The sequence below is a fragment of the Miscanthus floridulus genome, chromosome 15 (assembly GCF_019320115.1).
Source record: "Miscanthus floridulus cultivar M001 chromosome 15, ASM1932011v1, whole genome shotgun sequence".
Taxonomy (NCBI): Eukaryota; Viridiplantae; Streptophyta; class Magnoliopsida; order Poales; family Poaceae; genus Miscanthus; species Miscanthus floridulus.
The window spans coordinates 56998397-57023637 of NC_089594.1; the positions used below are offsets into that span (position 1 = coordinate 56998397).

General features: G+C 46.0%; 2 protein-coding genes across 2 annotated transcripts; both read left to right on the plus strand.

Annotated features, from left to right (window-relative positions):
* Positions 1–585: 585 nt before the first annotated feature.
* On the plus strand, positions 586–3115 carry LOC136508163 (small ribosomal subunit protein uS4y-like). Its single transcript, XM_066502791.1, has 3 exons — positions 586–741; positions 1632–2013; positions 2692–3115. Exons 1-3 carry the CDS (start codon positions 714–716, stop codon positions 2867–2869), a joined length of 588 nt encoding a protein of 195 aa, XP_066358888.1. The 5' UTR covers positions 586–713; the 3' UTR covers positions 2870–3115.
* A 3706-nt stretch (positions 3116–6821) lies between these two features.
* Positions 6822–24050, plus strand: LOC136506631 (cell division cycle 5-like protein). The gene is made up of 4 exons (XM_066501533.1): positions 6822–7276; positions 10379–12100; positions 12999–13280; positions 23074–24050. Exons 1-4 carry the CDS (start codon positions 7100–7102, stop codon positions 23839–23841), a joined length of 2949 nt encoding a protein of 982 aa, XP_066357630.1. The 5' UTR covers positions 6822–7099; the 3' UTR covers positions 23842–24050.
* The last annotated feature ends 1191 nt before the right edge of the window (positions 24051–25241 follow it).

Genomic DNA, 25241 nt, shown 5'->3' on the forward strand with positions numbered 1-25241 from the left:
CTAATTATTGTATGCTTGAATTATAGTAAACATTTCATACTCATTGGATCAAGTATAACTTAGTTATAGATAAAGCATAGATTTATAGATGACCAATTAAGCTGAGACCAACGGCAAGCATGCCGCCGCCGTGGGTGCTGCTGCAGACTCGCAAGTAAAAACAAGCTGCCAGCAACATTTTGCACTGGACAGCGGACATGGCGAAAGAGCATTTCTTTTCCTTTTTGCAATTTTATTATTTTGAAGGCCACTTATTAGCTTTGTAGAACTCTCTGTATTTTGTGCCCACAGTGTCTTTCTGCCTTTTCAAGTTTCAAACACAGCTTGGACAACTTCGAGCGGTTCGCATCTTTCTCAATTGGAGGTTTGTTTCTTTCATCTGAGAACTGCTGGCGATTATAGCGACACTAATAATGTGATTAGCAAATAGCAAAACGGAACCATCTGACACCGAGGCTTGCCTCCAGATTCGTGTGCAACAAGGATAGAGGACATCTGGGCTGTTAAATCAGGCTTGCGTTGCCAATTGGGCCCAGCCCATGGAGCCCATAGCGCGCTCGGTCCACTAGGGTTTTGGGGTGGCATATAAAGGCTGCGCTCCCGACCTAGCGCCACTCCCAGCGACTCCGCCACAGAAGCGGCGGCGGCGGAGCAAGAGGAGGAGGAGGCGAAGGCGAAGGCGAGGGCACGAGGGAGGGAGAGGAGCACCAGCCATGGTGCACGTCAACTTCTACCGCAACTGTAAGCCCGCGCTGAAGATCCTCCCTCACTCCTCTCTGTCCGTTACGCTTCGTTCCCCTTTCATTTTCGTTGCTGGGGCGCCGTGATCTGGTGCCGAACGGGGGGCGCCTAGGCCTAGTGCGTCGATTTCCTGGCTAGTCGGCTGTACCTTACCTTTGTAGGACTTGTCTCGGTTTGAGTCCCCACCTGCGCCGTACTTGCGAGGCGAGTTGAATGGTTTTGACGGCGCGACATGGAGCTCGGTGATTTAGCGTGTCCACTGCTCTTGGTGTCAGTCGATCTGATCTGAGTTTTGTAGATCAAGGCGTTGCTCTGGATCTGATTCATGGGAAGTGATTATAAGTGGAGGTTAGCTTTGGTCTGAGATGGGCTTTGAGGCCAATTCTTTTGTTTGCTTATGTGGAGTAAAAATGTTATGGTTGAACTGTTTGGTTGTGCACATCGCCAGGTAGTAAATAGCCCTGGTATGCTCTTGCAAGGGGCCCTGTTAGGCTTGCGTCAACCCAAAAAAAAATTCTATTATGGTGCCAGTTTGTGTTTGTTTAACAAACAATTAAGTTATTGGGTTATGTCACCTGATTCTTTAGTATGGTCCATGCTGCTGTCATATCTGAATGCCAAAATTAAGCATTCTATGTTAGGTCATCATGAAACTTGATATTCGTTCAATATAATGTTCCGTTTTGTAATTAAAATTGCTCATATGTACATTTTGTAGCTTGTTTGCTCAAATGGTTACTTAATGCTCTCTAATCTGTTCATTGTGATTGAAAAGGATATCTTTAAACTAGCTGTCCATTTAGTTTCTAGCTTTTTGCCCTTATTAAGCTTTTTCGTATGTTTCATGAATATCCCTAGTTATGTTTATGGTGAATGGCTTTTTTATGCAGATGGTAAAACATTCAAGAAACCAAGGCGTCCTTATGAGAAGGAGCGTCTTGATGCTGAACTGAAGCTGGTTGGTGAGTATGGTCTGAGGTGCAAGCGTGAGCTTTGGAGGGTCCAGTATGCACTGAGCAGGATCCGTAATGCTGCAAGGCACTTGCTCACCCTTGATGAGAAGAACCCCCGCCGTATCTTTGAGGGTGAGGCGCTTCTCCGCCGCATGAACCGCTATGGGCTGCTTGCTGAGGGTCAGAACAAGCTTGATTATGTCCTTGCCCTCACTGCTGAGAACTTCCTTGCAAGGCGCCTTCAAACACTTGTCTTCAAGGCTGGCATGGCCAAGTCCATTCACCATGCTCGTGTCTTGATCAAGCAGCGTCACATCAGGTATGCTTATGTGGCTGCTTGTAATAAAATTGTATTTGGTAGTGTTTATCTGAAAACCTGGATTTCAATGGAAGGGCCTGATGATAAGAATATGCAAGTTATCTCACAGTACTTTTTGATGCCAAAGAAAAAAAAACTCTGAAGCCCATTTCCCCTTTTAATATATACGAGTATAGGGAGTAATAATGATGCTGTGTTCTGATAAATGAGTTCGTCAGTTATTATTCGCATGTCTTGTCATTTCATGATTTCTTCGTTCCCTGCTTGTCTGTAAATGCTTGTGCCAATTTGGTACTGGATTCTGGACTAGATTATATTGCCTATGTATGTCTTTCTCAAAGCAGCACATTATTTTAGTTTATCTTGTTCATTGCATCATTGACCATCCCCTGAATGTTTTCTCATTTTTATAAGTAATTTTGTACTCATTTCATGCAGTGATTAGAACAATAGTTTTATGCCCGTATCTGTGTTTCTCTTGAGCTGTTTCTGAAACTTTGAAGAACTAGTGATATAACTTTTTTGAAAATATTGTCATCTTTAGATTAAACTAGCATGGTTAGCTGTCCCTTGAATGTATTATCTCGCTTAATGTTTCTAAACTGTATGTTAAAGTAGATATCAATGTTTCTTTCAAACTGTTCCTTGATTGAAATTTCTGTTTGTGGAACCTTGCAGGGTTGGCAGGCAAATCGTCAATGTCCCATCATTCATGGTGAGGGTGGAGTCTGAGAAGCACATTGACTTTTCACTGTCAAGCCCGTTCGGTGGAGGCCCACCAGGCAGGGTGAAGAGAAAGAACCAGAAGAAGGCAAGTGGCGGTGGTGGCGATGGTGGTGATGAGGATGAGGAGTGAGGATGAACAAGTAGCATCACCCAATATAATATTATCTAGTTTTCATAAACATGTTCGTATCATGAGTACTTAGCTGTGTGACCTGATGCTCAGTCCCCAGTGCTGACTCTGCGTCATGGATGGTTGTCATTTTATCTTGTGTTATTAGCCTATACTTAGCTGCTATGTTTGGAGATGTTTAATCCTGTTATTGGTTTTGACTTAAGCTCTGTTGCTATTAAGCTGTTCCTGTTTTCTTTCGGCCAATGATTTGCTGGAACATCGTTCATAATTTGCCTCGGTTTCTGGTTGTATTGATCGTGGTACATAGGGTGCTGAAAATTTTGTTGCTGTGAGAGTATTAACGACTGTTTGTGAACATTTAATGTCACCATATACTTATGTGTCGTTGTAGCATGCTGCGGTCGGATGTGGCTGTTTTGTGTTGGTTGATCATTGTAGCATGCTTCTGTCGGATGTGGCTAATGTTTTGTGTTGGTTGATCGAAGTTAGCCTTGAGTGGTCGGCAAGGGCAGTGTAGAAATGGATACTGGAGTGCTAGTTCTTTTTTTTATGAGTACTACAAACCTACTATGATATGATTACATTGACAAAATATCATTGCGTTGACAGTGTACTCAGTGTCATTAGTATATTGCACATGCTAACGCTATGGGTCACATTAACCTCAAAGTTAATTTTGAAGTACTTAGCTAAGCCGCACCTTCAACTGAAACCTTTTACTCGGCCTTGTCCCAGAGAACAGAGAGATACGGATGGTGCCAGTGCTCTCCTCCTTCACCTATGTCATTGTTGGCACTGTCCACCACATCTTCCATGCCTGGGCACCAAGAGATACAAGTTGTGAATATGGAGAGACGAGAGAAATTTCATGTCGACAATGGCCAAGTGCAATCGAGCAAGCATGTAAAAATGGAGTATCATTCACTGTCAGATTAATGCTAGATGCAGCATGTAATTCCACAAATCTAATAACGTTATAAAAATCACGTTGGCATGGCATCATTCTATCATAAAAGCACGATCTTATTGCAAATTCATTAGGTCCATGACATTAGCATAAATCAACATGTCTAACTTCGGAATTTCTATATTCTTGAACCGTGACACTTGTGCTCTGGATCCTCGATAAGCACAAAGCTACAAATATAACGCACAACTTAACATGACACGGACATGAGAAATTTCATGTCGACAATGTTCAAGTGAGAGCAAGCATGTAAAAATGAAGTATCATTCACTGTCAGATTAATGCTAGATTGCGGCATGTAATGCCACAAATCTGATAACGTTATAAAAATCACGCTGGCATGGCATCATTCTATCATAAAAGCATGATCTTTGCAAATTCATTAGGTTACTACCATGACATTAGCATAAATCAACATGTCAACTTCGGAATTTCTACATTCTTGAACTAGCGTGACACGTGTGCTCTAGATCCTTGATAAGCACAAAGCTACAGAGTATAACACACAACTTAACTTGACACGGACATGGTCTCTAAAATTACATTTTGATTATCTTTTTTTTATATTATTTATACTTGTAAGCTTATGGCAATTGGATAGTAGATTTACTTACAAATCTAATCATATCAAGTTTGAGTTATAATAATTATTGGTCACATATTTTGAAGTTTGAATCTTGATATGTGTCCGCGCTTTATAAAAAAGAATGGAAGTAGTAGATCTGTTTTTAAATTGATTTGCTTAATATAAACAGAGACACGTAAGACTGAGAGTGCTTGACATGTAATAGAAATTATGTTGAAGTCATAAGGCCTGTTTGGTAGAGATTATGGGAGCTTCACAAAAGAACTACCACATCAAAATATCATTTTCACTACCCAACAAAAAGCACTTAGCGCCAAAAACATAAGGCATGTTTTTCTTACACGATCATGGACTCATGGTAAAACCAAAACTTGAAACAAATGGTTGCAGACGCTATTTTTTGTAATGCATGTGCCATAAAGGCTACTAACCACCAGAGAAGTGAGGAGAGGAGTTGCTTGATCTCAACAAGGAACGTTCTGAAACATGAAGAAGAAGAAGAAGATGATGTAAATTGCAGATACAAATGACATGGTTCCAGCATGTTTAAAAATAAATGTTCTAATTTTGAATATAACAATCAATTTACTTATAGCATAGCCAAAGAAAATGTCACGTGCAGGACCACGATCATTTAAAAAGCTTGTATAAAAGGAATACATCTACTCGAGATCATTTCAGCATTTATCATGGCAAGTACATGAAAAAGTAGATTAAAAACATAAACATTGTCGTTTATATATATTTTGCTCTGAAAAAAACTCGACCCGCGGGGAGCAAGACAGCTCATGGCGCCGCAGCTCCCGTGAGACTAGGCTGGCCTTAGATCAGTGCTTTGGCATAGGGCAGGCGATGGAATTTTTTTTCAACGCGTAGATAAATTGCGTCTCTTCCGACCAACAAATCCGCCATCGAGGTGGTTCGAACTCTGGACGGCAGGATGCAAAGCGCATAGCCAGACCAACTAGTCTAGTGTTCACTTGCTTTGCTCTCAAAACAGTGGGTTGTTACTCTCTATATGAGCAAAGTTTTTGTTTTTAGATGCACGTACGGCTTATGAGCAAATTTGAGACAAAACATGTAGTGCGAAAACCTATGTATAGGTGGAAACATAGACTCATTTCAAAAATATACTTTCAGCGCTTGAAAATTTTTAAGACAATGCACATCCAAAGTGTATCCGTGTATGTAGTTTGGTGCAAAACTTGGAATTCAAATTGAATCTAGAAAATAATGCAAAACTGACAAAATAGGAACGCATGTACACTAGAAGCCAAAAAAGAAACTAGAAATTAGTGTCAAGAACATGCACTTGAACTTTTACAAGCTGTTCAGCATTATTCCATAACTGATAAATCAGATTGATAAGTTCAAACGAATTAATTTTTCTATAAATTTTTATAAATGAGTTTGAATCCAACTTTTACAACAAAACACATATTTTGAAACTACAATGAGTACACTATAGATGTACATCATTTAAAAAAAAATCTAAGTGATGAAAATATGTGTCCACCTTTAAAATAAATTTACATATTTCCACCTTTGCACTGCATATTTTGTCCAAATTTGACGATGCTTGCGTCAGAAGCCACAAGCTAGCTGTTCAGACTCCAGACCCGAACCCAAACTACGTAAACTGTCGACCTATGCAGGAACTTAAACATAAAATAGGTCTCTTACATAATATTTAAAGTATTCGACACTAATTTTAGGTATTAGGAGAGACATAACCTAAATCTAAGTATCATCTCTTCTGGAGACCCTTTTGTAGAAAGGGGTGTCTTTTGGGTCTTGTTGTTGGAGAAGACAAAAAAAAAAGTATTGAACTATTTGCCTGTAGCGCTACCTAAAGGACGAATGTGTCTTGTATTTTGGATCGCGGCAATAAAAACTCATATGGACATCAAAACTCAAAATGGGTAGCAAGAGACCTAAAATCAGCCTTCAACAGAGTACCTATATAGGAGATTTATTTTGGATTGTCTGAGAGGTACACCCTAAATATGAATATCCTCTTTCCTGAAAATCCATTTACAGAAATAATCCTTTTTTGAATCTTGGGCCATGTTTAGATTGCAAAAAATTTCAACCCGATAAATAGTAGCACTTTCGTTTTATTTGGTAAATATTGTCCAATCGTGGACCAACTAAGCTCAAAAGATTCATCTTGTGATTTCGAACTAAACTGTGCAATTAGTTATTTTTTTACCTATATTTAATGCTCCATACAAGTGGCTAAAAATTGATGTGATGAAAAAAGAGTGAAAAAACTTAGAAATTTAAAGGTGATCTAAACAAGACCTTCGTGCCGAAGAAGACGTTGAATATGTATTGAATGTCTATAATGTTACCGAACAACGAATGTATCTTATATTTTGGGCGCTCCTGTTCGAGACAGCCTCAGCTCCCCCTCTTTGCATACCCGCCCTGTTCCTCTCCTCACCGCGCGCGTACGCCGCCGCCGCTGCTCACCTCACCGAACCCTAAACCCCAACCACCGTCTCCCCCCGCCCCGAGGTCCGCCGCTCCGGACGACACCCTAGGCGTTGCCGGAGGCCCCCGCGGCCGGGGCGCGCGGCGGAGGAACCCGGAAAGCGACTCCCCCTCCCCTCCCCTTACCGGGGGAGGGAGAAACTAGTGGAGGAGGCGAATCAAGGCAGAGGGGGGCAAGATGAGGATCATGATCAAGGGAGGCGTGTGGAAGAACACGGAGGACGAGATCCTCAAGGCAGCCGTGATGAAGTACGGCAAGAACCAGTGGGCGCGCATCTCGTCGCTGCTCGTCCGCAAGTCCGCCAAGCAGTGCAAGGCCCGATGGTACGAGTGGCTCGACCCGTCCATCAAGAAGGTAACCGATTACTCGCCTGTCTCACGGATCTTTCATTCCTCTCTCGGTAGACTAGCCTCTCAGCCCGGTCGCCATTCTATTACTGATTTTTGCCGGTGTATGGAGTGTCATTCTGCTAAGGACGCCATTCTATTACTGATTTTTGCCGGTGTTTGGAGTGTCATTCTGCTAAGGATCTAGTGGTACAAGCGCTGTGAGGTGTGAACTGCTCATTTGTGTGGAGTGAGATGCCAATCTAACGATTTTGTGCTATTTGAAACCTTATCTTCTCTACTATATGCAGTGTTCTAAAAATCAGTAGCTGATATTTGTTGGGATTGGCTGGGTTACCCTTCTGATAGGGATTATATGTGGTAATTAGGTAGCACACTTTCCTTTAAAATGGGTCTAGCAGCCACGTTTAGAACACTGTCTTTATGTTTTTCTGAATCCTGCTGCATTGGCAGGGCCGCAATTCACAATGAGAGTCAGCTGTCACTGGATGGTGTCTGGTTCACCCAAATCAGTAGAGATGCGATTATTAAGTATTCTGGAGTGGTGTTGTGATGACACAGTTTAGTTGTTTTAAATTAAACTTTTCAGCAGCCCAGCATGTTGTGTGCCGAGAAAGTAGAAAGCACTAGAAGTGAATAAGTGATTTCCTCCTCTGAAATCTTGCGTGCTTAATACTTGACTTAGGCCCTGTTTAGTTGCCAAAAATTTTTGCATAGTACCCGTCACATCGAATCTTGCGGCACATGCATGGAGTACTAAATGTAGACGAAAAAAAAAACTAATTGCACAGTTGGGTGAGAAATCACGAGACGAAACTTTTGAACCTAATTAGTCCATAATTAGACACTAATTACCAAATACAAACGAAAGTGCTACAGTAGCCAAAACCCAAAATTTTTTGGATCTAAACGCGCCCTTAGTTCTTTGCACTTTCGTGTCATGATGCAAAGTAGCCAGTGGACTCTTCCTTTATCTTGCTTTTCCCATATGGCTGACCAGATCCCTCCCAGCCTTTGTAACAATGATCCCTGCATGCTAAAAGGAAAAAAAAAGACATGATTTTTTGTATGCATTTATGCAATGGAACAACAACATGATTTATGTTCTATGAACCTTGTTTAGTATGCTGGTTATGGATTGTGACAATCTCTATCATTGGATGACTAAGTGTTATCCTTTTGCAAGCATCCGAACCGGCGAACGTTAGAATCAGATAAAAGAATATCTGCTTTCATCTTGAACATCTGCTTTCATCTTGAACATCTTGAGCTTCAAGTTGTTGGTAATATAAAATATTGGCATCCTTACTTTAGTAGGTTATTGATTCTAATGCCTTTTGGAGCCAGATAGCAAATTGTTTTCTTTTTGTTTTGTCTTGGTAAGCATCCATGTTTACATGCTATGGATTCAGCATCAGCTTATAACATCTATTATTTCTACTAGCTAGACAACTTACATTTCAACATAGATATTAACTAAATGAAAAGTTTTAGTCAATTAGTATAGTGGTCACGATATGTAACTGGACTAAGCACCTGAATCATTTTTTTTTCTTGCCAAAAGAGAAATTTTGCACTGTTTTAAGTAAAATTTGATATTTTGGTTGCGAGAAATGTCTATAGCGGATGTAAACTACTAAAAGAAGGTTTGGTCCACTGGGTAGATTATTTTATCTGAAATTATGCTGAAGGACAGCTCTTTTAATTGGATTTGGTTATTCAAAGTGGTCCACTGTGTCGCGATCAGCGGCATGCCACTTCTACAGTTAGGTTCTCAGTGACCAAATAGCTTTATCAGCAGCAGTGGTTCCATGCTGACTACCTATTGTAATCTGTCTAAAATTTTATCATACTGTGAAAATGCACCTAGATAGTTTATTAAGTTTGAATTAATAAGGTAAACAGGCTGATACAACACTTAATTGGTAAAGTGAGTTCTAATTTTACTTTCTATAGTCTTAATGTATTTAATTGCAAGAACAGGGTGAAATATGAATATTAATTAATGGACCATTAACATACTGTAGTTAATAAAGAGTCTACTTATCTTGTTTTGGAACTGGTTAGCTTCTGGAAATTTTTAGTGTTCATAGATTTCTAGTTGTTGCTGTGCAAATGATTGGTTATTACTGGCTGCTGGCTTGCAGCTATTTTGCAAATGTCAGTTTTTAATTGACAAGTGTTCCTTGGTAACGCAGAGCTATTAAACTTTTTCACGCTTTAATATTTATAAGATGAATGTCTGCTGTAAGTTTATCAGTCAATATTTTTCTGATATATAAAATCAATACAACCTATAGCATTTTCATCATTGTATTGATAATTTGATATAACTTGGAATGCTACTAGCAACAATGCTTCATATTTATAAGCAGTGCATTAACGACGCTTATAAGAAGTACTGTCTCTATATTTTTATCTCTTCCTGTGACTATTCACGTTTTTGCTGCTTAAAAATAGAAGACAAAGCCTTTCAGTTTTCTCTTAGGATATTCTGTTATGTGTCCAGAAGATTGCTATATTTGATGCAGCTTTTGGTTTCTTGCTGTGTTGAGTGTTAATACTTAATACCTTTTCCATGTAACATGCTTTTACACTGTTTATTTTTTTTTTTAATAAAGAAAACACATATTTGGGTCCACATGTGAAAGAACCTCATGAATGTTGAAGACTGCTACAGAGTTGAAACACATTCCAATATTTGAATTCTGCAGACCAGGACCTATATCATTGCCAAGATAAACGCCTTTTCTTCATTTATTGAAATGTGGACCCATGTTGCTAAAAGTATAATGCACCCATTAATGCCTTTTTCTTAATAATACGCTCTAAAATCTAAATGAATGTGTGGTACACTAGTATTTGTAATTTGTAAATATGGTGTTGGATTACAATCATCTAATTTTTAACTTTACTGAAGTTCTCGGAGTTCATGTTGTCTGCAACGTATTGAAGTGAATGATTTAAATAACCCATAACCTTCAAAATAGTTCTTTCATTGGTCATGCGCTGTATTATGGCATAGGTCTGTCTTGTTTACTGATGTCTGTCATGAAGATGATTCTTTTATCATTCGCTCACTGTGCTAACTCATCTATGTTAATTTCAGACCGAGTGGACAAGGGAAGAGGATGAGAAGCTACTTCATCTTGCTAAACTCATGCCTACCCAGTGGAGGACAATTGCACCTATTGTAGGTCGAACACCATCTCAGTGTCTTGAACGTTATGAAAAATTGCTTGATGCTGCATGTGCAAAGGACGAAAACTATGAGGCCAATGATGACCCTAGGAAACTGCGGCCTGGTGAGATTGACCCAAACCCTGAGTCAAAGCCTGCACGTCCTGATCCTGTTGATATGGATGAAGATGAAAAAGAAATGCTTTCTGAGGCTAGGGCTCGCTTAGCTAACACTAGGGGTAAAAAGGCAAAACGGAAGGCAAGAGAGAAACAACTTGAAGAAGCAAGACGGCTTGCCTCACTACAAAAAAGGAGAGAATTGAAGGCGGCTGGTATTGATACACGCCACAGAAAAAGAAAGAGAAAGGGGATTGACTACAATGCTGAGATCCCATTTGAAAAGAGACCACCTCCAGGTTTTTATGACACTGTTGGTGAAGACAGGCCACTAGAACATTTACAGTTTCCAACAACCATTGAGGAGCTTGAAGGGAAGAGGAGAGCAGATATAGAGGCACATTTAAGAAAACAAGATATCGCCAGGAACAAGATCCTGCAGCGACAGGATGCCCCTGCTGCTATAATGCAAGCGAATAAACTAAATGACCCAGAAGCTGTCACAAAGAGGTCAAAGCTAATGCTGCCACCTCCCCAAATTTCTGACCATGAGTTAGAGGAGATAGCAAAGATGGGCAATACTGGTGATCCTGCTTTAGCTGATGAGCTTGGTGAAGGAAGTACTGCCACAAGAACTTTGCTTGCCAGCTATTCTCAGACTCCAAGGCTTGGTATGACACCATTGCGAACTCCGCAACGAACTCCAGCTGGGAAGGGTGATGCAATTATGATGGAGGCAGAAAATCTGGCACGTCTTAGAGAATCACAAACACCTCTATTAGGAGGTGACAACCCAGAGCTTCATCCATCAGATTTCTCTGGTGTTACACCACGTAAGGAGATACAGACACCGAATCCAATGGCAACACCTTTGGCAAGCCCTGGACCTGGTATTACTCCAAGGATTGGTATGACACCATCTAGAGAGGGGCACAGTTTTGGTTTAACACCAAGAGGAACTCCTTTTCGTGATGAACTGCGCATAAATGAAGAGGTGGAAATGCAGGACAGCACTAAACTTGAGCTTCGTAGGCAAGCTGAACTGAAAAAAAGCCTGCGATCTGGTTTTGCTTCTATTCCACAGCCAAGGAATGAGTACCAGATAGTCATGCCACCTATTACAGAGGATGAGACAGAAGAAGCTGAAGAGAAAATTGAAGAGGACATGTCAGACAGACTGGCACGAGAAAGGGCTGAGGAACAGGCTAGGCAGGAGGCATTGCTCAGAAAGAGATCCAAAGTGTTGCAGAGGAGTCTACCTAGGCCACCTGCTGCTTCAGTAGAAATTATCGGGCAATCTCTTATTAGAAGTGGAGAAAGCAGAAGCAGAAGCACCTTTGTGCCTCCTACATCACTTGAACAAGCTGATGAACTAATAAATGAGGAGCTCCTTAGGCTTCTTGAGCATGATAATGCAAAATATCCTCTTGATGAAAAAACTCAAAAAGAGAAAAAGAAAGGGAGCAAGCGTCAGCAAAATGGGGGAGCTCTTGTCCCTGAAATTGATGATTTTGATGAAGATGAACTAAAAGAGGTGCTATTCTTTTTCTCTGCTCTCCTATTGGCATTTGACTATTCATGATGAACTCTTATCTCCTCTTTCCTCGTAATTTTGCCATTATTTTTTTAGACCCACCAGTCCACCATACGTACAGTTTCACGGTAGGTGGACAAACAGTAACTTGAGAACCTATGTGCACATCTGCCTGTATCTCACTGACATCATAATGTTCGTTATTTGCATTACTTAATTACCAATCACATTGAGTTTGTTGAACCGAGGTCAAGTAGATGCACAATGAATTATGAAAACATGCTTTTCAAGTTCTCATTTTGATTTAATAGCAAATGCATAGATTTGTGAGTAATAAATATCCTGTAAGGAAGAAGACTTAGTTAACATAAATTATAAGAAATTTCAGGTATAGCATATTCTTTAAGAGTTAAGATAAATTATAAGAAATTTCTGGTACACAATATTTGAGCATATTCTTTAAGAGTTACGACATTTATTTTACAATTAGAATCTTCTCTTTGAGTGCAGATGACTAGAATTGTCATATGCAAGTGATGTGTGAATTAGAACTGTCATTTTTATGACATTCAACTTTGCACACTAGACTACTAGAGTACTCTATATGCACTGCAATGTTGTCAACTATAGTTTGAACTTTGCATTCTAGTTTTCATGAAATTGATACAACATACACACATGTATTTGTGTTGAAATTCATGCCAATAACACTAAATTAGACATTTCAATGGATAAAAGAAATACAGAGATTGCAATACTTAATCTACAAGCATGGTAGTTATCAAACCATTAGTGCATAAGTTTGTATGCTCCTTCATTTTGATTGTTGTTCTCTTATTCTATGGGATGATGGAATAAGTTGTTTAAATGGCTTTAGTTTTATTTTTTAAATTGACAGGCTAGTTCTATGGTTGAAGAGGAGATTCAATATCTTCGAGTGGCCATGGGTCATGAAAATGAATCTTTTGAGGACTTTGTGAAAGCACATGATGCATGCCAAGAGGACCTTATGTTTTTTCCTACCAACAATAGCTATGGTTTAGCTAGTGTTGCTGGAAATGCTGATAAGATTTCTGCTTTGCAAAATGAGTTCGAAACTGTGAAGAAGCGAATGGATGATGAAGCTAAGAAGGCTTCTCGGCTTGAGCAGAAGATTAAGCTTCTGACACAAGGATATCAGGTAAACTTGGCATGTACATCATCTGCAATCAAGATCATCTATATTCAAGTAATATGTCATATAGCATGGCTTCTTTTGAGTTCTCTTTATTTGGTTTACTGGAAAATTTTAAGTGTGCTTTGCATGCCCTACCAGCCCAGACTGTGGAGCATATTTTAAGCAAGTGGTGCCACAAAATATTCAAATGATAACGAGTCTCAGACCATCAATATCTACAGCTTATAGAAAGCTCAATACGACAGTACACAATAAACTGAAATTTGCCATTTCTAGCAACTGTGTTGGATCCCTAATATTCGCTAGAGCTTCCATAGACCCTAGGACATCACTTAAAACAATGAAATGATTGGATGCAGGCACAAACCTGGAAAACTGTAGTGCTTTGTTGCCCACTGGATTGGCGCTGGAGATAAGTGATACATGGCAGCTGTTGTGGGGGAGGACATGTGATAGACCGGTATTCTAGTAGTACATAAATACACAAAACTTCTACAGAGATAGGCTCCAATAGACAACAGTAGGTTTGTGCCACCATGATGCCTTCCAAACACTGCGGAAAGTATCTTTTGCCTTAGACGTACTATAGCTAGAACATCACAAATGATGTGTGCAAGTTAGAATCAAGAGAGATTAAATTTTAACCCCTGTTAACATCATTAGCATTTATCTCTTTAAAAAACCACTCAATCAGTCAAATCCACTATTATTGGACATTAGCCATTTACCAAGGCAACGTCAGGTGGCATTGCTGAAAGCACACTTTGTCCTTATACTGAAACAAAGAACAATGTTTGCCTTCAAATACTGAACTAAGAACTTAATGCTTAGAAGCCTTAGATTTCTAGGATCAACAGATATAACTGCAGGTACATGGTCGTCGAACCCAACATAACATTTGGTGACTGTTTCTTATGAGTACGAGTAGTGCATAATTCATAACACATATCAGCAGGCTGCAGTAAATGAATAATCAAAATTTTTATGGTCAATGTATTTTTTTTAGCTAGGTAGAGAAGGTGAGATGCAACCAGTTAATGCTTCCACCACCAGTAAACACGAATCATTTAAAATACATGTACCAGAATCAACCATCACAATGGATTTCTTTGGCATTTCCTCACATCAGCTTCCCCATACATGCTTCGGTGGATGTTTTTCACCTTCAACGACCTCTTGAGCACAAGAATCTTCATATGGCTTTCCTTGAGCCCCTTCTCAGGCGACAAACGGACCTCTGCCACGCTCCTGTCTGAATCGGCCTGGTCAACTCCTGATGTGGAGAAAGGGAAGGGAAATTGGGAAGGAGTGTGAGAGAGATGGACAAGGTAAAAGGAAGCAAGATCAGCAGGTTCACCAAATCTTGCTTCTACCGCTGCGTTCGAGAAACGCAGCCCTGCTCGCCACCACCTGCGGATGGAGGCCAGATGCCCAGATCCAATGGCAGACACCAGACTTGCTAGTGGCAGTCTCTCGGCGAACCAAGATCTCGGCAGCATGACGAACAGCGCTGCTCCACTCGTCAAGTTGCACGTGCTGCCGGTCATCGCCGCTTGCATAGTTGCGGTGCTCAAAGGGCTTACCGCTTACCGCAAGCGGTGACATAGCTGCAGCGCACTGCACAGGTGACGGTATCAGGGCTGTAGCGGCGTGGCTGTGTGAGCGGATGGCTGAGCCTCCCCTGAGCTTCGCGCGACCTGTGAACCACATATCTGGAATGATGTTGGCTGCCAGAGGGCAGCTTGGCCAACAGGCCGCTTGGATTGTATTGCAAAAATGACTTAGTGATACAAAGATGCTAACCACTGCATATATAGGCAAGTGGTGTACCTACTCCTTAGCATATTCTAACTGCATAAAGCAGATGCTATGATTCATACTTGGTTGCCAAGGCACCATGATCAACTTGGTTGCCAAGGAAACACATTATAGTGAATAGTAAATATCTATAGTAGGTAACTTAGAAAAACAAGAACACTAGGCTAACTACTGACAATTCTCCCCTTTAGCCTTGTGGTCCTTGGAAGTGATGTGCTTGAGCCCAATTCTTCCCCTCATCTCTTCAAATTTTGATCTTCCAAGAGACTTGGTTAGAATGTCAGCTAGCTGATTAGTGGTGGATATGTGATCAGCCTTGATACTTCCATCTTCCAAGCAGTTTCTGATGAAATGGTACTTGATTCTGATGTGTTTACTGCGCTCATGAAAGACTGGATTCTTGGCTAGAGCAAGTGCAGACTTACTGTCAACCTTCAGTTCGACCACTTCCACATTCCTTCCAAGGAGGTCTGCTAGCAGCCTGGATAGCCAAATAGCTTGTTTTGCAGCTGTGGTAGTGGCAATGTACTCAGCTTCACAACTAGATAGAGCCACCACCTTCTGCTTCACAGACTGCCAGCACACAAGATTGCTTCCCAGGAAGAACAGAGTGCCGCTAGTGCTTTTGCTGGTGTCAATGTCCCCAGCCAAGTCACTGTCGCAGTATCCAACAAACCTTGCTCTCCCTGGAGCTTTAGTGTAGTGAAGTCCGAATTCCAGAGTACCAGCCACATATCTCAGGATGCGCTTGATGGCAGCTTGGTGCTCTGCTGTTGGCCTCTCCATGAATCGACTGACAAAGCCAACTGAGAAGGCTAAGTCAGGTCTTGTGTGGACCAAGTATCGCAGGCTGCCCACCAATCTTCTGTATTGGGTAGGATCAACTTCTGCAGCCGTGCTCTGCCTGCTCAACCTCAGCCGCTCCTCCATTGGTGTATGGGCAGGGTTGCAGGCATCCATGCCTCCTAGCTCAAGGATCCCCTTGGCATAATGGGTCTGCCTCAGAGTGATCCCAGCTGAATCTTGATGTACTTCGACTCCCAGGTAGAAGGACAGAAGGCCGAGGTCGCTCATGTCGAAGACCTTCTTCATCTGAGCCTTGAAGCCACGGGAGCAAACGCGTCGTCGAAGTCGATCCCTTCCTGCTGGACGAAGCCCCGCGCCACCAAACGCGCCTTGTACTTGGTCACCGCGCCCCGCTCGTCCTTCTTGAGCTTGTAGACCCACTTCAGAGTGATGGGCCGATGACCGGGAGGAAGCTCCACAAGTTCCCAAGTGCAGTTCTGCTCAACTGCCTTGATCTCCTGCTCCATGGCGGCCTGCCAGGCAGGATCGCCTTCAGTCTCCGTGAAGTTGGCCGGCTCGCCGGCATGCGTGAGGTGAAGCTCGACGAAGAGACGTGAAGCCGGCAACGGTGTGGGTGCGTCCCTGATGATGTTGGGCATGGTACGGTACCGCAGCTGCTCGCCACCGTAGGAAGCATCAAGGCGATCGTCGTCGTCCTCGAGCGGTGACGCGAACTCAACTGGGTCCGCCTGCTCGGTTTCTGCTGCTGGTGAAGCAGAGGAAGCTGGTGAAGCAGAGGAGGCTTGTGGATCGTGCTCCCCTGGAGCTGGTGACGGCGTGTGCGGCGGAGCTCTGTCTGTGTTGACTCCCCAGAACTCGATGTCGAAGTCACTGGAGGCGGAAGCAGACGTCCCGACGGCCGAATTGGACCAATCCCAGCCGCGCCCTTCATCAAACACCACGTCGCGGCTCACCTTAACGCGTCCCGTCGCCGGATCGAGGACCCGGTAGGCCTTGGCGCCCTCGGCGTAGCCGATGAAGACCCCAGCCTTGCCGCGGTCGTCGAGCTTGCGCAGGTGCCCGAGCTCCCTTGTGTAGGCGACGCAGCCGAATGTACGCAGGTAGCTCACCGCCGGCGCTCGTCCGTGCCAGGCTTCATAGGGGGTCTTGCCTTACAAGCTTCTTGTCGGCGCGCGGTTGAGCAGATGCACCGCCGTCATTACCGCCTCCCCCCAGAATTTGGTCGGCATGGACCTCTGCTTCAGGAGCGCGCGCGCGGTCGCCACGACCGTCTGATTGCGCCGTTCCACAACATCGTTTTGCTGCGGTGAGTGTGGTGCAGAGTAGTGCCGCTTGACTCCTTCGGCGGCGAAGTACTGCGCCAGCTCGCCGACGGTGAACTCTCCTCCATTGTCGGTCCGCAGTACCTTGAGCTCACGGCCGGTCTCCTTCTCTGCTTCGGCCTTCACCCGCTTCACGGCATCCGCAGCAGCATCCTTGGTCGGCAGAAGCACTGCCCACATGAAGCGGGTGGCGTCGTCCACCATCAGCAAGAAGTAGCGGCGCCCTCCTGGCGTCGCCGGCGTCACCGGCCCACATAAGTCGCCGTGGACGAGGTCCAAGGGCGCCTGCGCGCGGTACTGCGCCTGCTGCGGAAATGGCTTGCGGCGGAGCTTGGTAGTGACGCAGGTGTCGCAGACTTGCTCCGCATGCTTGATCACCGGCATCCCCCTCACCATCTCCTTCTTGCCGAGCTGGTGCAGCGCCTCGAAGCTGAGATGCCCGTAGCGCTCATGCCACCTCCATGACTCGTCCTCTTTCGTGGCGGCAAGACATATCGGCCGCGCGGCCTCCAAGTGCAGGACGTACAGCCGACTGGGCCCGCGATGTACCTTGGCGAGAAGACGACTACGCCGGTCCCAGATGCGGAGCACTCCATGATCAATCTCCACCCTGGAGCCTCCTTCGTCGAGCTGCCCCAAACTCATAATCGAGTTCCGGAGCGCTGGGATGTAGAAGACGCCGTGGAGGACGCGCTGATCTCCGTTTTTGGCCTGGAAGACGATGGAGCCGGTCCCCTTGATTTCCACTCGAGACGAGTCGCCGAAACGCACCGTGCCGCGCGCCGTGGTGTCGAGCTCGGCGAAGAGCTCCCGGCGGCTGGTCATGTGATGCGTGGCCCCGCTGTCGAGGTACCATCCGTCGAGCGCCTCGTTGGCGCTGGTGTTGAGGAAGACGCGCGCGCGGCTCGTTGATGTCGAGGGAGACCGTGGCCTTGGAGCAGACGGCTTCGTCCTTCTCGTCAAGCTTGAGGAAGTCGTGGGCGAAAAACAGAGCACCATCATCGTCCTCTGCTTCTGCGACGTGCGCAGCACCGCCACGCCCTCCACCGCGCCGTACACCTCGATCACCTCCAACACGGTTGCCTCCTCCGCCGCCGCGGTCACCACCACCACGGCGCGGCTGGCGGCAGTCGCGCGCCCAGTGGCCGCGATCACCACAGTTGAGGCAGGTGTCGTCGTTTACCCCGCGATCGTCGCCACCGCCTTTGTCTCCTCCACCGCGATTTCCCTTCCCGCGCTGCTTCTTGCCACCGCGTGGATGACGTCGTGGTTCCTTGCCCGACGTGGAAGCGGCAGCCTCCTCCTTCTCCTTGGCACGCCACTGCTCCCTTGTCAGCAGCAGTCCACCGATGGCGGCCGGTTCCGCGTCCAACGCCTCCATGTCGTCCACCGTCTTCAAGCGTCCAGACACCTCCTCGATGGTGAGGTCCTGGAAGTCCAGAAGCGTCTCGATGCCGATCCGGAGCTGAGCGTACTTTGGCGGCACGGCGCGCAGGAGTCTCTCCACCGCGCGCTCTTCATCGATGTCGTTGTCGCCGTGGAGAAGAAGCTGCTGCTTCAGGGCCATCAAGCGAAGGGTGAAGTCCTCGATCTGCTCACCTGGACGGAAGGCGAGCTTCTCCCAGTCGCTGCGGAGTCGCTGGAGCGTGGCGCGGCGCACTCGATGGACACCGATCCGCGCGGCGGCGATGGAGTCCCAGGCCTCCTTGGTCGATCCCTTCTCGGACAGCGGCATCTGCATCTCCTGTGGCACGGCGGCGATGATCGCCTCCACCGTGCGCCTGTCCTCATGGTATGGCAGGTCCTGGTACTCGATCGCATCCCAGAGTTGCCGCGCCTGGAGCTTCAGCTTCATGATCGAGGCCCACTCATGGTAATTTGTCTTGTTGAGCATCGGCCAGGTGGAACTTGCGCCAGAGTCCTTGTACACGGTCTGGATCACCGGCGAGCGGCCCCTGGCCCGTCCGCGGCGGCGATCCTGATCCCGATCGGGCGACCGCGTCTGCCTGCGCTCGCGCTCCGGACTCCTCCGTGGAAACGGGCGGCGATCACGCGGCGGATCCTCCTCCACCAACTCTCGACGCAGAGCCGCGGCCGTGGCGGCTGCGTTCCGAGCTGCTGCTGCGGCGGCCTCCGCGGCCTGCTGCGCCTACGCGGCTACGGCCTCTGCCGCGGCCAGACGCTGCGCCCGCTGCTTGGCGGCGGCGGCGGCTGCTGCTGCTCTCTCTGCGGAGGTGGCCATGCTCTTCCCTGTCTCTCAACCGACTCTAGATACCAATTGTTGGCTGCCAGAGGGCAGCTTGGCCAACAGGCCGCTTGGATTGTATTGCAAAAATGACTTAGTGATACAAAGATGCTAACCACTGCATATATAGGCAAGTGGTGTACCTACTCCTTAGCATATTCTAACTGCATAAAGCAGATGCTATGATTCCTACTTGGTTGCTAAGGCACCATGATCAACTTGGTTGCCAAGGAAACACATTACAGTGAATAGTAAATATCTATAGTAGGTAACTTAGAAAAACAAGAACACTAGGCTAACTACTGACAAATGACGCCCGCGAGGCAGCACCGGGAGACACGTGCAGCGAGGGGCGGCGGCGGGGAGAACCGGAGAAGAAAAGGATTGCTGGATTGGAGAGATGAACAACGAATGTGGGGAGCGAGGGTTGCCTAGGGGGTCCTCCACAAAATGGCCAGCAGGGTTTTATGCAAAATGGAGATCATGAATTTTCTCTTCATGTAGAAATACAATTTAATTCAAGGGGTTAACTGAAAATATATGAACACGTACACTGTCGGTGCAGAAAGTGACCAATATGTAAATATTTGTAGTTTTACCGTACGTTGTGATCGGATGTGGCCTAGCACTCAATGACACAGGGTTTATACTAGTTCTGGCAACGTGTCCTACATCCAGTTTGAGTCGGTCGGTGACTTTATTCTTGAGCCTAGGTGCTCGAAGTTTGCTGTGGGGTTACAAACGGAAGGGAGAAAGAGGTCCGGTAGGACTCTGGTCTGAAGGGCTGAGAGTAACGGTATCTCCGTTATGTGCTAAGTGTTTGAGCGTGTGCTTGATGTTTGAACCTAGTGTTGTGGTGTGTGAGTGAACTGAGGGATCCCCTGTTGGGAGAGAGCGCATCCCCTTTTATAGATGAAGGGGACGACCTTACAAACGAGAGAGAGACTACGTATGCTACTAAGTCTTGTTGCCCACGTCGTCAGGTACAAGATGATTGTAGGCGCTCATAACACTGTCGATGTCAGATGCATGTGGGAGGTTTTTACCGTGTTCTCCATGCAGGGCAAATGATGGCGCCCACAACACTGTTGGTGCCCAGAGGCATGTGGGGGGAGCCTTACCGTGTTTGTCATGGTGTGGGAGTTGATGACGCCCACAACACTGTAGGGCAAATGTCGACGTCCACAACACTGCTTGGGTTCGGATATGCCTGTAAGGTTGCAGGGCACCCTCCTGACATGCCCTGTTGGTGCTGTCCTGCAGGTGTTTAGTGTATGGTCCTTGGTATTGTGGTTGACTTGAGTGTCCTGTTTTACCTGCTCCGTCCGTTACATGGTCCTTATCGAGCGGGCGTCTTCGGTCGGTCGGTCCTAGTCGGCTCCGATTGTGCCAGTCGGAGAAGAGCTGTAAGCAGAGGTTCGGTGGATCCTCGGTCGGAGAGGCGGGCCAGAGTCGGAAGCGAGTGCTGTTCCTCCTTGGCCAGGCCTTCCCGTCGTAGAGACGAGCCGAAGTCGGAAGCGAGTGCTGTTCCTCCTTAGCGAGGCCTTCCGGTCGGAGATTGGATCGCCTTTCTGGCCTGTCGTTTAGGTATTTGGGCTGGCCCAGTAGTTGAGCGTTGTTTGCGACGTCGTTTGTTGGGCCGAGCCTTTGCTGGGAAGCCGGTCCGTGAGTGACCCCGGGTTTATGAACCCGACATGAGCCCCCAAGCCCCCGGGCGATTCGGCTAGAATCGTCTGGGAGATTTTTGTCTTGACGGCGGGTGTGCACGAGCGCACCTGCGGGTGTAGCCCCCGAGCCCCCGGGCGATTCGGGTAGAATCGTCTGGGGGGTTTTCATGTTGCCAACGGGGGAAGTTTTGTTTCGTCAGCGGGTGCGTGCGAGCGCACCCGCAGGTGTAGCCCCCGGGCGATTCGGGCAGAATCGCCTGGGGGGTTTTGTCAGCGGGCGTGTTTTAGGGACCGGGCGAGACGGACTCGCGAATCCTGGCGTCGGGCGCAGCCGCAGTAGTTTAGGGATCGGGCGAGATGGAGTCGCGGATTCTGGCGTCGGGCGCAACCGAGGCGTTTTAGGGACCGGACGGGACGGAGTCACGGATCCTGGCGTCGGACGCAGCCGAGGCAGTTTAGAGATCCTGACTTTATTTCTGAGCCTAGGTGCTCGAAGTTTGCTGTGGGGTTATAAACGGAAGGGGGAAAGATGAGGGGTGCAAGAGGTCCGGTCGAACTCTGGTCTGAAGGGCCGAGAGTGACGGGAGCTCCGCTATGTGCTAAGTGTTCGAGCGTGTGCTCTTGGTTTGAACCTAGTGGTTCTGTTGTGGTGTGTGAGTGAACTGAGGGATCCCCTGTTGGGAGAGAGCGCATCCCCTTTTATAGATGAAGGGGACGGCCTTACAAACGAGAGAGGGAGTACATATGCTACTAAGTCTTGTTGTCCACGCCGTCGGGTACAAGATGATTGTAGGCGCCCATAACATTGTCGATGTCAGACGCATATGGGAGTTTTTTACTGTGTTCTCCATGCAGGCCAAATGATGGCGCCTATAACACTGTTAGTGCCAAGAGGCATGTGGGGGAGCCTTACCGTGTTTGTCATGGTGTGGGAGTTGATGACGTCCACAACACTGTAGGGCAAATGTCGGCGCCCACAACACTGCTTGGGTTCTGATATGCATGGAAGGTTGCAGGGCACCCCTCCTAACATGTCCTGTTGGTACTGTCTTGCAGGTGTATAGGGTATGGTCCTTGGTATTGCGGTTGACTTGAGTGTCCTGTTTTCCTGCTCCGCCCGTTACCTGGTCTTTACCGAGCGGGCGTCCTCGGTCGGTCGGTCCCGGTCGGCTCCGATTGTGCCAGTCGGAGAAGAGCTGTAAGCAGAGGTTCGGTGGATCTCCGGTCGGAGACGCGGGTCGGAGTCGGAAGCGGTGTTTGGTCAGGCCTTCCAGTCGGAGAGGCGGGCCGGAGTTGGAAGTGAGTGCTGTTCCTCCTTGGCCAGGCCTTCCTGTCGGAGAGACGGGCCGAAGTCGGAAGCGAGTGTTGTTCCTCCTTAGCGAGGCCTTCTGGTCGGAGATTGGATCGTCCTTCTGGCCTGTCGTTTAGGTATTTGGCTGGCCCAGTAGTTGCGCGTTGTTCGCGACATCGTCTGCTGGGCCGAGCCTTTGCTGGGAATCCGGTCCGTGAGGGACCCCGGGTTTATGAACCCGACATACACTGGACGGGCTGGTTGGATAGGACCGCGGGTTGAATTAAGAAAATATGGAGGGCTTTTGTGCAAAAACAGCTGAAGTCATGAGCACTTCCGTGAAACGCTCTCGTGGAGGCAAACCAGAGTAGGTTTGAAGGAACCTGATGCATTCTTCTCTTTCATCTGCCCCATTTTTTGAATTGTAATCAAATACTGGACCCTGTTGAAGCCAGCGTGAATAATTGAATTTGATAGATACTGGACTGCTACAAACTAGTATTATTAGGTCTTGCTTTTTGACTGACTAAATTTGCTCCCTTGTTCATTGAAACAAAATTGTTGACCATACAGATTACATCTTGTCTCACTGCATATCCTATTCGAGTGCTGATGTTTTGCTAACATGCTGTTTGCTTTTTATTAGGTACGGGCTGGAAAACTGTGGTCACAGGTCCAAGATACATTCAAGCAAATGGACACTGCTGCAACAGAACTCGAATGCTTCCAAGAGCTGCAGAAACAGGAACATCTTGCTGCTTCATATCGAATCCTAAATCTGACTGAAGAAGTAAATAAACAGAAAACACTAGAAAGGACCCTCCAGAGCCGCTATGGTGAGCTGGTTTCTGGTTTTCAGAGGATCCAAGAACAGCTCGAGGAGCACAAGAAGCAACTCAAGGTACAGGAGGCAATAGAAGCCGAAAATCGTGCTCAGGAAGAGGAAGTTGTGGCACCGAATCATGCTGCTGAGGAAGAGGATGAAAAGAAGCCTCTCAGCTCTGAAGAGAAATCACAGCAGACAAATAGAGCTACTGATGAAGAGGCTGCAGGAAGCAAAGGAACCACCGAGGATCAGATGGATGTGGACAGCGGGAACGTAGACGGTGGATTCGTAGGGCCTATCCCACCAGCACCAGACACTGAAGGGAATAATGATGAGGTATCAGTTCAAGAGAACACTTCTAACACCCAGAGTAGTGAGTGTGCCTCCAGGAATGATGGGGCTGACAAGATCGATCAAGCCAAGTTAGGTCAGGATAAAGCAGATGACATTATGGCTGCTGATGCTGGCCCTCAGGAAGAGGGCAAGGATGAACTTGCACCTGTTGGCACCAGCATAAGTGAAGAAAACACCACTGTATCTTTGGATCAAGCTGTCTCAAAGGAGGATGAAGGCAGGGCTCCTGAATGAAATATTGTTTGATGACTAATTGACTACCTCCAGCAGCAGCAGCAGTCTACTTGAGGGGTAACAGAGTGTCAAATTCATATAGTATGCCTCTCAAAAAGGGGACACCAAATTTGTTTTCTTTAGCCGCTTGACGTGTCCCCTTATTCTCCAACGTGTTTTCAAACCTAGCTCAAGCTGTGTTTCCTTTGGAGATTCGAATTTTATCTTGATGTTGATTTTCAATTCTGGCTGTTACAAACCTGCTATGTTAAATTTTCTGTCAACAATTTCACCTGGACTAGAGAAGAAAAAACATGCAAATATCTAAAGCAACATTGTACGTGTCATGAGGCATCCTTACAAGATCTGTTTTCAACTGATATCTTGATGTGATGCTCAAGAGCACACTGCCTAGTGTACACAACTTGTGTACGAAAAAGTGCAAGAGCCCTGGTCCATGGCCAAGCATGAGGTTCAGCCAGGGCATACTAGCGTCCGGATAACCTGAGGTTTATCCACTTCTTGGTCGCGTCGCGTCCAAATGCCTGCCCATCCTTTGGACCCAACCTGCATCCCAAGCACAACAAATATCTCCTCTCCTTCGTGAGTAGGCAGGCAGACACCCGGCCAAGAAATATCCTATACAAGAGATATTTTTAGCTGCTGAAAAAGGTGCAGGCATGTGTCGCTGACAGCAGGGCCAAAAGCGCACCGGTTGGATCCAAGTCATGTCTTCTTGTCAGTATCAGCAGGGCACATTTGGGCAACACTGGACCACAGGAATGGTCAGTTTGAAGGAGTGGGCCACATCGTTGTGCAACCGTTAACCTCAAAATAGATTGCTCTGAGTGGGTAAACTGGCAGATATTCAGTGTCTTAAGTCTTTATTACAATATATGTATGTATATATAAAAGGAGTGGCCTCCTTCACAGGTTTAACTTTTGATGAGAGTGAAAAATATACCAGGGCACACTAGGCTTCGTTTTTTTTATAAGTACACTAGGCTTCGGTTAGAAATCCCCTGTTTTGCTTGAGACTGATTTTGTTCAGTTCAAATGCATGGTAGTCATTCATATCTTCATCTGAATATCTCAAAGAAGATGGACAAATATATCATGGAAAGGACTTGAGAACTATAAAAGGGATCCGATTATAAACACAACACACGCTGACATTTTTCTCAAGTATATGTCGCACATATTTTTCTTTCACCAAAAGCTCAACTGGAACATGGTTTTCTCCTATTATGTTAGGATAGTTAAATTGTAAACTTTAGCATCCGAAACATGCAAAAATAAACGAGGGAGCTAAAGTGAAAAAAAGGTCAGGGCAGGGCAATGCCCAAATAAAGAAAATGAGACTCGGTAAGAAAACCCTGAACAGTAGGCACTCTCCTCACCTCAGTCACTACTTTCCCGCT